This window comes from Diplotaxodon limnothrissa, linkage group LG19, assembly GCF_057381915.1.
Source record: "Diplotaxodon limnothrissa isolate DT_005_m linkage group LG19, D_limnothrissa_male_GT1.1, whole genome shotgun sequence".
NCBI classification, from domain to species: Eukaryota; Metazoa; Chordata; class Actinopteri; order Cichliformes; family Cichlidae; genus Diplotaxodon; species Diplotaxodon limnothrissa.
Window position 1 is genome coordinate 362501 of NC_140614.1, and position 16241 is coordinate 378741.

The window sequence follows — 16241 nt, forward strand, 5'->3', positions numbered from 1 at the left end:
TCCAGTCCGTGTCTCTGAACGGCACAGCAGAGCTTATTCAACAAGTCACTAAACAGTGGTTTCATTTACTATTGTTATTATGAAGGTTAGGTTTGAACAGCACATCGAATTCTGTCTTCTGTCCTAAATTAAGATTTTCTGGAAGATGCAGACACAGGCATTGGCAAACAGAACAGGACGGTGAAAATGAGGCTGATGGGAAATCAGAGCCAAGCACACATGATTATTCTATCGCCCGACATCATGCAATCAACTTCACAATGTCAGATTAGTGTAAAAAAGACCTTTCCCAGTGCAGACACAGTAGATTTGCTTTTTCTGGAAGACGCCAGGCGTTGGCAAAGCGAAGAGGACTGTGGGAAATCCGACTGTAGGGCTGTTCCAGTGGAAGATCCCGACTCGGAAAGAACAAGCAGCAGCACTCCTGTTCTCCTACACATAAATGTAACAGGGCTACAGTGACTCATCAGGTGAGTTGGTTACAAAAAGAAAAGCTTTTGCTTTGATGCTTCGTTTGAAGAAACTCTACAGAGCTCACCACGTTAGCGCAACATTTGTGACTAAAAAGCGTGCGACATTAAAGCCAAGCAGACTCCAGTTTGCAACAGACACCAACAACAACAGAGCAGATGCTGCCCTAGCTTAACAAGGAGTCTGTCTGCACACTAACGCAAAAGGCAAAGAGGCGGAGTCATTACCGTGAGCCCACGTGTAGCTCCTCCCATCCACCATCGATAGTTTCACTCAACAAAAAATCTCCATTAAACTGTGGGCAGCTGTGGCTACACCTGCAGCTGCCTCCACCCGTGTGAATGTGAGAGTGAATGAATAGTGGAATAGTACAGCGCTGTATAAATGCAACCCATTATTATTATTATTATTATTATTTTTGCATTTAAGACAATATTTTCTTCACAAACTCTGATAAAATCTCACATAAACACCATGAGAGGGCAGTTAGTGTACGCACTGAAAGTACTAAAACCACCGAGCCGCTCATTTTACAATCCTCTGTTGTTGCTCTTTTGAACATTACTGTTGGTCTTTAATGAGACAGAAGCTCTTCTTATTAATGGATTAATGAAATATACTGATTATTGCAGTGCTTTTGCACTGGTTCAGGGTTATTACAGCAGAGCAAAGCAATGGGCGCTCAGCAGAGTGTTGGGACTCCTCCAGGTGACGACCTCCTGAAGCTGGTTGTACAAAGCTGCAGACAGCATGAAGTCATAGCTCTGAGACAGTCACTGCTGCTCCTCTGATGACAGTCAATCCTTGAAAGAGTCATAGCTGTTCACTGCTAAGCTACAGTGTGTAGTGTGAGTCTGTGAGACGTAGCATCAGCAAGTCATGGATTGAAAGGCCTTTACGATCAATAACATAAAGCTGTGTGGAATAAAAGCTGCGCTTACTAAAAGTCTCCTAGAGATCCTTTTCCTTTCTTCCCCTTGTGCCGTTCTCCTCGTCTTCACTCTTGGTAAATGTCTTCATTCACAGACAGCAGTGGCTCTTCTCTGCCTCACGGGGTTTCTTGCTCTTCTTCTTCGTCGCTGTGTGATTGCCGTCTTTTCTGAAACTCAAAGGCTCCACAGTAGCTCCACTCAGCGGGGGCTCTGGCACTTCAGCAGGCCGAGGATAACGGGAGGCTTTTGTTACTGACTGCTCCGACGAATCAACACGGGTGCAGAGTGGAATAGTGTGAATGTAAACTCCACTCTGTTCACTCAGTCTTTGCCACTTCATGACCTGTTTTCTTCCACTGACTGGCACACAAAGTCAAAGTGTTCCCAGTATACCCAGCATGTTGTTACCTGTGGTCGGGGGTGTCCAGTCACCAAACACTGCAGCTCTAGAGTCTCTCCCTCTTTGATAGTGTACACCCTCTCACTGTAGCGCTCCTCCTCCACATTACAGGCCTGACCAGAGTGCACGATTCGCACTGTAGGGGACGCTGTGAACAACAACACAAATACAAAAGGTTAATATACAAGAGTCGTCTCTGAAAACACATCTGCATGTGTGTGTGTGTGTGTGTGAGATGTTTGGATCCATCCATCTGAGCTCATGTGACCTCCTGCCTCCTCCTGTCATTATCACTCTGTCCACATGATGGCACTGCAGCAACCAAATATGCTGCTGCACAAGCCAGCTACACACACTTGTTCATGGACTGCGTATGAGGTGTGTGGTTGGTGGAGCCAGACAAGCTGGTCCGAGTATTTCAGAAACTAAATCTACTGGATTCCCAAAAAGAGAAAACATCCACCGCTCTGGGCAGAAGTGTCGGAACGAGACAGAAGGAGAGCACAGCTGGAGGAAATCAGAACTGACAGACAGAGAAGCAAAGCAGGATTTACTCAGATGAGACACAGACCTTCAAAGTAAAACAGGAAGTATAACACTGAGACGCGGACTAGACACGGTGGAGACAGAGCAGCTAAGAAACACAGAGACATAAACCAGAGAACTCTATAAGAACCAAAAGCCTAGAGATGATAAGTAACACACAGAGGGAAATACCAGGCACATAACACACAAACTAGACTCAAGGGAGTAACTAAAGACCAACAATGAGAACATAACTCACAATACAAAGTGACAAAAAGCACAGGAAACTCAAAACACAAATATTGTTGCTGACCACGCCCATCCATTTATGACCAAAGTGTTCCCACGTAGCACGACAACGTGTCAGAATCGTCTTAGGCTAGTGGAATAGTAGATCATGGATGTGCTGAACAACACGCATGATACTTTTCATGTGAGTGTGGACCAACATGTCTGTGCTGTGATGTCGCAGTCAAAGCACGACTTCCATACTGCAGCAGCAGGTGAGGGTAGAAATGATACCGAGGATAAACTATGGACACAAAGTTTCAATATTTATTTTAAACATTTAAATGCTACGGGAATATCATCACGATTTATTTCATAACTTGTGCCAACATGTGCATCAGTCTGAATGAGTCTTTATCAGTGGGCAGCTGGTGTATTATGGTTCCTATAGAGCAGGAAGGTTGCTCAGCACAAATAGTTAACTGGGGATTTTTATAACATGTAGACAACAATGGATGCAATTTCTGACAATTTATCACAATTAACTGCCAGAAACAGACTGCATGTAACTGCCTCTTAATTCAATAGCAGCTTTTGTCTCATGACAACGTTTATGGTAAACTTTAGTCCCACTTTGCAGCACAAAATATCTCTGAATAAAGATATTGAAAGTTCAACTTAAGGTTTAACTTAAGGTTTAAGGTTTAAACTTTGGTATTTGAATAATCGAGTTTTTTCCTCCTGTACAACTTTAACCATGAAGATTACAGATTTGCATTTGCACACAGGACCAGCAGTCCATGCACATTGTGCACTTGTGCAGAGCTCTCCAGGTCAAGTCTCATTTTTAAAAGGTAAAAACAAAGCAATTAAAGGAAAGTAGAGATCAAGCAAAGAGTGGAGCAATCTGCTAGTATTTACAATATAAAAAAGATGTATTTACATATATACAAAAACACTGGACAGGGTGGTGATACAAGTACTTACTGGTGGGAGTTCAAATAGTATATTATATGTAAATAGTGTAATAGTATTGCACACAGTGAAGGAGAGCTGTTGTGCTCAGTCCCAGCTCCATACGTATGATGGACTTCACAGTTCATGATTCACAGATATAAAAGTCCTTATCTTATACAGGGGCTGCCCCTCAATGCATCCCCTGTCTAACAAACGCCTTTGTAACTCCTCCCCACTGACTTCTTTCCTCTGATTGGCTGCCTCATTATCACAAGGTTCAAAGAAGAGGTGAGAGCCACCTGTGCTCACAGGCAGATGACCCTTTCAGGAAGAATTTCTGTAAATGGCATCATACAGATCCAAGAGCAGAAAAAATGGCTGAAACAGAGTTTTTACAACAAGGTGGATCCTGAGCTTTAGCTCGTTTACCCACGTAGCAGACAGGTCTCTCAAGCTGGCACTTCTGACTGACCGGTGTCATGGCAGAGTGTCTGTCAACCAGATGCAGGTCTGGCAATGATGGCACTGTTTGTGTTGCTATTTTCCTGTTTTAGTTAGAAGACCCAAATGCCATGTTGCAATGCTATACTGCTATGGTAGCCAACGTTTCAAATGCAGGTTTGAAAGGTTTGTGACTGTACACTTTATCCAAAATCTAGTGAGGATTCACTCATGTTTACCACTGGGTGGCTGTAGCTCAGGAGGTAGAGCGGGTCACCTCAGAGGGTTAGTGGTTCGATCCCTGGCCCCTCCAGTCTGCATGTCAGGAGTGTGAATATGTATGAATGTAGTTAAGAAGCACTCAGTTTAGAGAAAATGTGGCATGTTGTATAGAGCACTTTGAGTAATCTGGGAGACTAAAAAAATGCTGTTCACTGTGTGAACAGAGATTCGTCATGTGACCTTTGCACGATTGTGTTCCCGCACATGATGTTATTACATGGCTTGATTAGGTACACATCAGGCTGACATCTGGGGCCAGAGCTGGCCCATGTGTGGGCCACCTCTGGCAAACCTGATCTGGGCGACCAAACAGCTTTTTATGTGAAGACGAACTTAAACTCTCACTCATCCTTTATATAGATGACTTTGAGATATGCAACCCTCTGGGAACATCCCGCAAGAAGCATAAAGTCACAGCTGTGTATTGGGTGTTTGCAGACATACCTGCCACATTGAGATCTACACTGACTTCCATTTACTTAACCATTTTATGCAAGGCAAATGATGTCAACCAGTTTGGCTATTCAGAAGTTTTGGACCCACTGCTCAAAGCTTTGAAGTCCTTTGAAGATAATGGTATTTTTGTTTCAAGTCTGGGCAAAGTGGTCAAGGGCACTGCACTTGCTGTAGTCGCTGACAATCTTGGCGCTCACTCAATAGGCGGGTTTGTTGAAAGCTTTTCAGCTTCATATTTCTGTCGCTTTTGCATTGGCGAAAGGTCACAGATCCAGGAGCATGAAGTAGGAGAAGGACTGTTTCCTCTACGGACTAAGTCCAACTATGCCATCCATGTCAAAGCAGCACTGTCTGATCCTGCAGAAGCTCACCACTGTGTCCAATCTCAGACAGACTCAGTCACTTTCATGCTACATCAGGTTATCCCCCAGATGCTTTGCATGATTTGCTTGAAGGGATTGTACCTGTTGAAATTTCACTCTGTCTTGATGTGTTAATCAGGAAGAAATACATATCTCGTGAGCAGCTCAACCGTTCCATCCGTTGCTTTCCTTACAAATGGAGTGACAAAACAAACTGTCCACAACCCATTGCCCCAAATTTCACAGCGCGAAAAAGTGTAGGAGGTAATGCACACGAAAACTGGTGTTTGTTGAGAATGATACCACTCATGATTGGTGACAAAGTACCAGAAGATGAGCCTGCTTGGGAGGTTTTGATGACCCTGAAAGATGTTGCTGAGCTTGTCATGGCTCCTCTCCACACAGATCACACAATAGGATACATACAAAGTAAGATCTCAGAACACCGTTACAGATATTTAGAAGTGTTGCCAGAGGAGAAACTGAGACCAAAACATCACTTTCTCGAGCACTATCCTTTGCTTACAACTGTTTACGGGCCACTTGTACATTTCTGGACTATGCGATTTGAAGCCAAACATCGATTCTTTAAAAGGATTGTGAGGCAGACTGGGTGTAGAAACATCCTCATGACAATGGTGAGAAAACACCAATCGATGATTGCGTATCATACCCACGATTACAACCACCAAAGGCCAGCACTGTCAGTGTCCCAGAAGACTCCAGTGGCAGTCGATGTTCTAAAAGACAGCATTAAGGAGTCCCTTGCAAGGACGTTCTCCAGGGAAGACTTTGTGAACATGACAAATAAAGCAACCCTTTTAGGCACAGACTATAATATTGGCATGATGCTGCCGTTTGGCTCAACAGGAGGCCTACCTGACTTGGCAGAAATCCATCAAATAGTCATTGTGCACAGAACTCCTGTGTTTGCTCTGAAGTTGCTTAGAGGCTGTGAACACCTGAGGAGTTTCAAAGTAGAGCCCACAGGAGAGACAGAAATCCTTAAACATTCTGACCTGAAAGAAACATGGCTGCATACAATACAGCAGATGGCCGTATGGTGTCCCTTAAACACTTCGTTTGCACATCAGAGTAAGTGTAATGGGTTGATTATTTCTGTTATATCAAATGTTTGTGCACTTATTGAAATTATTGAAAAAATATATTATTTTACCAACAACTATATGGGCGGGCGTCCTGTCTTATTTGTTTATTGTAATGTTTATTTAACAGGAACAATACATATAACATTGAAAAAGAAAATGGAAACGTGATGCATACTTAACCCTCCTCTATTCTATTGCCCTTATCTCCCAATCAAAAATTATTTATTCCAAATTCTACTGAACTAAATCTCTGCTTTTATTTCTCTGGCAGAAGATAATGAAGAAAATATATGCATGTAAGCTTATCAACTATTAATAACCTGTCTCAATTTCTTTTCTTTCTCTGTCTCTACAGCTGAGGAAACACAAACCAAACAACAATGGCAGTCCAGTTAAGAGTCGTTTTAGAAGAACACAGCATTCATAAGTTGACACTTCCAACAGGAAGTCCTAATACAGTGGATGGGGATACACGGGGAATTTGGACTGCTATACCAAGACAAAGACTTTGACAATCAGTTTTTCAGTGTCATCTCGACTGCTGACTTGTATGACAAGGCCACTGTTAAAGTGATCCTTAAAGAGCCAGTAATCACCCTTGACTTACAACCAGCATGTGAATCAGGATCATCATCTGCATTGACCTCTTCGACTTCAGTGAGCACCCATCCTGCAAGTACTACTGAAACGGACATCTGCCCTGCCAATCATGATGCACCCTCACAGGCGTCCAACTGCGCATCGTCAAGTTCCAGTGACACCATCATTCTCCCTGATTCATGTCGCCCTGCTGCGTGGCCAGTGCCATTTCAAGTACCGGAGTTTTCCCGAGACATACAACTAATCCTCGCTGAGGCAAACAACTCATATCGCAACACTGGAAGACCTTTCATGGATGCCAGTGTTAAATCAGCAACAATGCAAGACCTTGCAAAAGTAATTTTTTCGTACACTGCTTACCCAACCAATCAGCAGATCCTCTCAGTGGCTGAAAGGATCTGCTGATTCAAAGTTTGTGTGTCTTAAGGAGCCAGGATCATTTGCCGGCTTATATGGCTGGCAGCAGCGCATAAAAAACAAGATGCACAATTACCGTGCCAAGCTAAGATCTCGAAAATTTTCTTACCCAGAAATTGAAATTAATGCCTTAAAAAGGAAGCATCCAGCTGATGCAGTGCCATCAAAGAATGTAAAAAAGCCAAAAAAAGCAGAGGTTAATTATCTCCCTCCGCATCCTACTGGAGAAACCCAAGAGACACTGGAGAAAGAGAGGCTGGAATTAATTTATGAAATAACAAAGAAAAACAACGCAAAGATAATTGCAGAAAAAATGAATAAAACGTTCTCTAGCCGAAGACTTGGAGTGGTCAGCCTCTGCCCCTCTGTGGGTGAGTTAAAAGAAAGGTGGCCAGCATTATTCACTGAGGCTCAGGTGAGTATGTGAGATAACTATTCCTATCCACCAAAAGACAAATGTCAAACAAATGTCGAAGAGTTCAGACGCATCACCACAGTTTCTTTGGTGGAGACATTCATGCTGAAACTTGATGAGTACACACCAGGTCTTTTGCAGTTTATGCCTGCCAAAGGAGGAGCTGCTGGTTCCAAGATGAGACCTCTGCTGGACACTTTGAATGACCTATGTTATTTGACTTTTTTCACAAATATGTAATTATGGAGGGCTGCAGTGGGTAGCAAGAAGGTCCTGGGTTCAACACAACATCATGGCTGAGGAGGATCCATCAGATGTGTCCGTTGTGATTGAGGGAAACCAAGTGATGGAGGGATGTGGAAGCCGAACAAAGGCATGTGTACTGCTGATGGGACTGATATATGCCCTCAACCTTGAATATCCGAAGGAGCCGAAGAACACATCTGACACTTTTCAAAAACTGTTTTTTGGAGCTTGACGGGGCCAAACTACTGAACAAGGTCCACGGCCTCAAAAATAAGCTCATGCAATGCACACACCTTTCCCCTCTTGTTCCCAGAGGACATAGCTTGATGGAGCTGTAATTTTTCTTCTGACAGCAAGCACAGAAACTATTGCATGTTGGTGTTAGTGTTCTGTTCTATCTATCCATATGTTTGATAACATACATGCACAGAAACAACTTGTAGAGTTTCTGTGCTTTTGGCTTTTAAAATGGACTGAGTGGCCTTTGAAAGTGTTGTCTGCATTAGCTGTTGTGTTGCACGTTATTCTGTGTTTTTATGGAATAAAAACATTGAGATGAGGAACCATTTGAATGTCTTTTTCTTTTTGGGGGGGGGGGGGGGGGGGGTACATTTTACCTTATATGAATAGGTAATGTTTATCAACTGATAATAATTAAATTTTATTACTAATTATCAGGTATTACCAACTAGCAAACGAGATAATTTTACCTAATTTCAATGATTAAGTAGCTGTTGAATAGATACGTAAATATGGGGTAAATTTTACCCAATTTAATTATTTCATAGCTTTTTATTGAAGTTATTTTATACACAATATATTGAACTAAATCTACCCCAAAAAAGTCAATGCAAACTGTTACCTCAGATTTACTGGGTAGATTCTATAGATGACTTCTTGCAGTGTATGAATGTCAGTAAAAAACAACAGTGTAAAAAATGAACTGTGTATTTATGTGAATATATTTATGCAGTTTGTGTTTCAGTCTCCGGGCCGTTGTCATGTCTCTGTCACTAAATTACTGCATGTGAACTGCTCAGCCACTGACCTCTTATAAACTAATAAAAAGCAAGAAGAAGGTCTGAAGAAATGGAAGAGGCCTTTTCCTTTCTTACAGAGAAAGGAGGATACGTCAGTATCTTTGTTATTTCAGAGCTGCTCTGTGAGGATGTCTGTGCTGTCAGCAGGCTATTTTCTCTTTTACCAACATCCTCCACAGTTTAACACACTTCATCAACATGGTTAAACTTTTCTTTCAGCAACTTTCTTCTGCTTCAAAGCGTCGTGTAAAACACGGCCCCGGCTCTGATCGGCTGCCTGACACACATTCATCGTTTGACTTTCTATTCTGAAACTAAAAAAAGCTCCTGTGTTGTTACTGAGCACAAAGGAGCAGCTGGCTTTGTTTTACTGAAAGCTCAAAAAGTGCGTCTGAACAGGCTGTCGGGGAGCTGTTAGCCTCGAACAGACGTCGCAGCCCGCAGGATGTTCTCTACCTGTCGTCATGGGAACCACACGGAGAAGAGGCAGCGTGGCATTTGAGTCCCTGAGATCCGCAATAAAGAGCACCGTCCTCTGACTGTTCAAAGCCTTTCTGCTGCATCCCTGCCATCTGACACACTGCAATAGTCCATTTAAGGACTAGAGGAAGAAGCTTCACACAATATCAGATCTGCAGGCCTGGTTATAGCCCTGCGTGTGTCTATATTATTCTACAGATGTATAACAATTAGCACAATTTAAATCACTGCAAAAATACTCACTTCAACGTGAGACCAAGAAAAGAAGCAAATTCTCACAGTTATGAACCTTTTTGCTTGAGAGAAATAGTGCACCATTAAAATGGGAATACATATTCACCACTGCAATAAAATCAAATCTTTGTGACTCGTTCTAACTCAGGAACTTCAGGAAGGACTCTGCTTCTTTGTTATCATCCAGGTTTTCATTGGCATTTCAAATCCTCCATCTATTTCACAGTAATGCTTTCAAATCCTTCACTGCTCTTTTACAAACAAATGTTGGCTCTTTCACAGTAAAAGTTGCCTCATTGCTGTGGCATCCTTGCCTTCACAGAAAGAGCCTTTAAAACCTTTGTGCTTTTTCACAGTTTCAAATTTTGTTTTCACAAAATAAATTTTTATTTACATTAGAGACTATTTTGATAGTCGACTAGTCACCGATTATTTTTGCGATTAGTCGACTAATCAGATCATCATCCATTGGACGTAAAACGTACAGCTTATTGCACCAGCAGCATCTGCTCTTATATAACTATCATTAGCTTACAGCTTTAAGTGTTTAAGGTGCTAACTAAAAATAAAGACAAGATGATAGTTTATTAAACTCTAATGAAATTTGCAGATTGTTTCGGTGAAGTTTAATAAACTCCTTGCTATCTAAAATATAACAGGACACCGGAGTAAATTCTGGAGCATCTCACACTTCTGATAATCAGCTGTCTGCTTGATGTTTATTCAGCTGTGTAAAAACTATAACTTTAATCTCAGCCAAACCGATTTACTCAGGAACAAATAAAACACTGAAAAAAGCCAAACAATAACATTTCAAGTTATCTAAGTGACTCATATATCATGTTTAACCTGAGTAGTGAAAGACGGCGGTGGGTTTGAAAACGATTTGCCCAGAGTCCGGTGTTCTCACGGCTCTAGTGAGCCTTGAACCCCGGCTAGCTATCGAGCTAGTGGGTAACAGACGTCTCCGAAAACGTCGGAGCGCTTTTGAAAATATGTGGTGTCCTGATAAACTGAGCAGATATTTGAGGTTTACACAGCTACATTCTCGCCTGAAAATATGTTCAACGTTTATTTTGTGACCCAGAAAGAATAATAAGAGTAATATTAAAACTAACTAGCTGCCGCCATTGTTGGAAACTGAGCTGGGCCGCGCTATGCATTCTGGAATAAGTTGGGCCACGAAGGACACACCCGACCCATCCTTCAAATCTGGGGAAAAGTAGGCTGCATTTGTCGGAGTCTTCGAATTTGGACAGTGTTCATTGTGTCGCTGTAACGTAATTGGCCTACAAATGCGAGCACAGGAGGATGCGGTTCCTGGACACAGCTTCTTCTTCTTCTTCGAGGTTTAACGGCAGCTGGCATCCTTGTACATGCAGTGCTGCCATCTTCTGTTTCAGTCCGTTATTACACTCTTAAATCCTACTACTTTGTCCTGCGTCTTTCTGGATCTTACAAAGCTTCAAACGACGCGTCGACTATTAAATTTTGATAGTTGACTAATCGTGGCAACAGGTGAAGTGTCTTGGCCAAGGACACAAAGACCGAGACTGTCCAAGCCGGGGCTCGAACCGGCAACCTTCCAGTTACAAGGCAAACGCCCAACTCTTGAGCCACGAGCGCCCCCACATTAACCAGCCAATCGTGGCATGCAGGCTGACGACGTCCTGGCCGAGCAGGAACTAGAGACGCACCTGGTACCAGGTACTGTGACCTATTGGAAAACCCTGAAAACCATGCTGAGCTGATCCGAGTAGGTACTAATGGAAAAGGGGCTCAGAGAGGGCTGGTTTCATGTTGGAGGGGAGGAAGATGAGACAAAGCAGAGCGTTCTCACTCCCGAGGCGTAACATGTCGATGTTTTGTCACGTCCGGCGGCGTTCCTGAGGAACGCGAAAGGAGACCTTCGGCGTTCTTATGGTACGCGGCGGGTTATTGCTGGAATCCAGTGCAATGACGCTCCCGCGGTAGTAGACGTTCCAGCCCTGTATTCCAGCCCTAAACCTAACCTTATCCCTAGCCCTGACCATAACCTTATTCCTGACCTTAACCAGGACTTTAATGATGTTAAATAGCGTGTTTCTAAGCGATTTGAAGAAAAAGAGCGAACATGTGTAGGTTCAGTCCAGACGGTTCTCATATTTCCTCTTTTTCCGAGGTCGTCATTTAGGAACGTGGTGGGTAGCCGAAAACGTAATATGGTGACGATTTGTCACCTAGCGTAAAATGTTACGCTTTGGGAGTGAGAACGGGTTGGACAAAGACACACAGCAACCTATGAAACTTTATTTCACGGGTCATAATCTTAAACATGTCGAGCTTCAGTTTGGATCTATATACTTCACTCTTCACCTTTTTAGCAGACAGGCCTTTGACTCGTCTTCTGTTTGCTACACCCATCCAATCCCTTTGTTTCCCTTAATGATTACTTTATTACAGGAACTGTTAGGAATGAAATGGAGCATCAGGTATGTCTGTATACAGATTCATTTGTACATTTCTTTTGGTCTTTGTTAATTAATAATATCTTTAAATGAGTGCTGTCAAAATTAACGCGTCAACGCAGGTTAAGCCGTTATCACGATTAACGCAATAAAATTTTTTAACGCTATTAACGCATGTGGAGTGCAGAATGACTCAAAATCCCTGAAATGTCTCTGTCAGCGCATTTCGGGCAGTTTGTCCAAGTAGTTACCTTCGTACATGCGCAAATGGGCATCTGATCTGGCAGTGACGGGCAGCTGAATCAATCACATTGTGCAAGAAGGAATTTTCTTTTCACCGAAGCACTTCCAGCTTAAAATATCACACTGACGTGTCGGGATGCTGCTAGCACTTTGGCTAACGCATCACCCAGCTTGCGACAAACCAGTCACGGAGCATCGGGGACGCAGTAAGTCGACCTCGGACATATTGACTGACACCAAGTGGATTGCAACAAACTGCAGACCTGTTAATATCGCTGAGAACCTTTACACAGCTTTGGTTCCTCGTTTCAAGGACTTGAAGCCTCCAGAGTGACCGAGAGAGGAGACATGTTTACAGAGTTTTGTTAACATGAATGTTCAAGATGTTCAATAAACATGTTACGTGTGTATATTTTACCTTTGTCTCGAGTCTGTTTCATGCAAAATGAAATGTGATTAATATAGAATAAAAGTGAATGATATTTAATCGTGAATCAAAATTTAAAAAGTTGCATTTCACAGGAGAGAAGCTGTGCTAAAACTATTCAAATTCTCTTTGAGTTTAAGCATTTAACATTCTTTGTGTTTATTCTCCATTTATTTCATTATATTGCATAAATGTCTGATACAAGCTTAAATATAAAGTTTAAAAAGTGTAATTGGCTATATTGGGTTCCAAACTAAATCACTAAATATATATAATCAATAACTTATTATTCCTTTTAAATAAAGCAGCATATGAGTTTCCACTCAGACCCTTCAGAATTCAAGTAACGAATGAATTTAGAGATTTGATGATGCCGTATCGCCTCCTCACCCGTGTACGAGAGGACTTTGTTGTGCTGGGTGAACACAATAAAAAGCCTACATTGTCCTGTACGTGTATACCAACCTGTCTTCAGGTGTGTTTCGTAGAATAAACACTAATCAAGGATTAGACTCCAGCTTTCACAGAGACTGAAAGAAGTGGGAGGCTCACCAAAGATTACATGTTATTATTACATGTTACATGTTATGAGCTCAGCTGGTTGGATGGCTGTATCGCTGAAGTTGTTCCCCATTAGAGTTTTCATATTCCCAGTAGTCCCTGTGTAGGTTTCAGAAGTGTGAGACAGCAGCCACGTGGAGTCCAGGTCAGACCTCGGGTGACGACGTGCTGCTCGGCTAATTAAAGTTGTGAAATTATAAATGAGCGTCAGAGAAAAAGGTCAGAAGGAAATGGATTTTTAATTGAGTGGTGCAGCCTGCAGACTGGACCACCGCCCCAGTGTGGAGCCAGTTGCAAGCCTTGCAGGTACAATTGTGGTGCACTGTTATCGAGGAGTGTGCTGCAGATATGCAGAGTTTCTGTGTCAGCAGCTGGGAGGCATCTTGTAAGTAGCACTTGATGTTTTTTATTTTTACACTTCACTTCTATTTTTGCCTGACCTGCTGCATCTGTGAGATACAGTACTCTGACTTGTGGGTGGATGTGCACAGTATGAAAACACTGAGAGTCATCAAAGAGGGCTTGAACATCTCTAACTGAGCTCCAGTGCAAAATGCACTCCCACTGCGTGAAACATGTGCCATTAAAACAAGCCTGAACCTTCAGCCTTCAATATCGTTGGCTCAGCAGGGACAGAAACTAAAGGTGAAAAATAACAGTTGCAGCCCAGAAAGACGTGAGAGGAAACAGGGAGAGGAGAAAGCTAAAGCACTGACGGGGCAAAGAAAGGAGGGAAGAAGACAACGATAAACAAAGAGGAAGAAATGATGAACGAGGAGAAGCAGCGAGAGGAAAGGGCAGCAGAGCGAGGTGAAGGTGAACGCAGCGATCAGTACAGTGAGGGGGCGAGGAGGTGTGGATAATCTGGTTGTCCTACTTTTTCCTCTCTATTCTATTTTTAGATTTTCATTTTCTTCCCATTATCCAGCCTCTGCGAATGTTTTCCTGCTGATGTCATCAAACACAGACACAAAACACTGCAAACCCCGATGGACCCATTCTGTCCCAGCATGCACTGCAGTCAGGCTTCGTCTGAAAAGACAGCAGCATGATGCAGGACACCTACAGGACCACAACAGCATCACAGGTGCACACACACAGACACAACACAACAGGTGTAAGTACGTTTATTTCCATGAATAAAGTCTGACTGCAGCCGGCTCAGTGACAACAAAGTTTTATGTTCCTACTCATCTGTACACCACAGGTCTGAAGTATAGAGTTTACAGATAGAGCTGTCTGTCAGTGGGCTCAGCAGGTACAACTACAGCTCATCACAAATGTGTCTAGAAAACAAGACAAAGGTCATTAATGTTTAATAATAATAACGACTGTATTTATAAAGCTCTTTCAAACACCGTGCTGTTTGAAGATAAAAAAGATCAACAAAAACAACCCAGTTCAAACAACCATAAGAACCAGGAAAAACAGAATTGGCTTTGAAAAGCTCCACACAGCAGGCCTGCTGCAGGCCAGGCAGGCAAAGAAGAGGAAACAGCTCCCAACAGTTTTTCTTCTGGCTTTAGGAACCTTTACAAGGCCAGTGTCCTGAGATCGGAGAGCACGGGAAGGAACATAGAGGTGCAAAAGAGAGATATGAAACCATTTAAAGCCTTGTAGCTGAGCAACAGGACCTTCATGTCTAACCTCACAAGGAAACCAGTGAAGAGTTTCCATCCAGTGCAGCTGCATTCAGTACCATCTGTAAAGCTCTAGAACTTTCTTTGGTAAAGCAGAAAGAAGAGCGTTACAATAATCAGTGTGTGGAGACACACATGCATGGACAGGAACCTCTGCAGTGTCCGGGGATAAAACGTTGTTGTGGTTTTAGCTGCGCTCCTCAGCTGATAAAAGGCCGTCCTTGTCTCTTTCACATGAGACTGGAGGGAGCGCGTCCAGCTTCTTTACCCTCACCAATCTTCACCTACGGCTCCAAAAACAGGCATCAGGCACAATGTTCTGTCCTCAGTGATTACTGGCCAACGTCTTTAGTAAAACAGTAAGAGTCTGTTTTACAGAGTGATGTTCTAGAGGCCTGTGCTATAAAGCATACCTACGCTGACACTCTTGGACCAACCTACAGTCAGCAGAACAAAGAAGGTCCAACTGTAATATAAGTTAAACTGATAATGCAGCCTACTCAGTCAGAGCACTGGTCTCTGTGTCTGAATGTGGCTTAGAGTAGAGCTGTGACTGGTCGGTGAGCCTGGACAAAGCAGTCGGTTTAAAGCCAAAAACAACAAAACAGCAAAAATAATGAAAACTGTCGGAGCCCCGACGAGCTCAGCTGCTGTGTGGCCCTGCTCCCTGAAACACCATTTTTAATTTGGGTTGCCCCTAAGACCAAACAACACTCGTGCCTACATTTACTCCGCTGACACGCGTGAACGCGCACACTGTGGGTATTTCCAGTTTTAATTGGCAATAAGCAGCCTGTGTGCATCGCCCTGTTTTAGCTGCGTCTGTTCTGCACATCATATAAATACATCTCAGCAAAGCTTCCTGTGATCAAGTTACATATTTGGTTGTCATGACACTACACTTGGCACACACACACTCACACACTCATGGGGTGGCTGCAGCTCAGGCGGTAGAGCAGGTCATCTACTGATCGGAAGGTTGGTGGTTCGATTCCTGGCTTCCCCCAGTCTGCATGCCAAATATCCTTGGGCAAGATACTAACCCCAAATTGCTCTCCGATGCATCCGTTGGAGTGTGAATGTGTGTGAATGTTCCTTAGACAGCACTTCGAATGGGTGAATGCACAAGTTGTGTAAAGCGCTTTGAGTGCTCAGAAGAGTAGCGCTACATAAGAACCAGTCCATTTACCATGACTCGTTCAGCTTTGTTCGTTTGCATCAGTGCACGTCCTTGCATGGACTTTGTGAACCTGTACAGGTGTTTTCGCTCCACGGCCTCCGTGTGTCGATCTTTCCCTGCATTATACTGTTAATCTGAAAAACCTTGG

At 43.0% G+C, this 16241-nt stretch overlaps 1 protein-coding gene and 1 pseudogene across 1 annotated transcript in view; one reads left to right on the forward strand and one right to left on the reverse strand.

Moving 5' to 3' along the window:
* Positions 1-16241, reverse strand: part of LOC146611507 (MAM domain-containing glycosylphosphatidylinositol anchor protein 2-like) — a 183055-nt gene that overhangs the window by 128949 nt on the left and 37865 nt on the right. Inside the window, exon 2 of the mRNA XM_085343664.1 lies at positions 1812-1951. Coding sequence (XP_085199790.1) covers positions 1812-1951 — 140 coding nt within the window. The remainder of the gene's footprint in view (positions 1-1811; positions 1952-16241) is intronic.
* Positions 7494-8179, forward strand: LOC146611509 (uncharacterized; annotated as a pseudogene).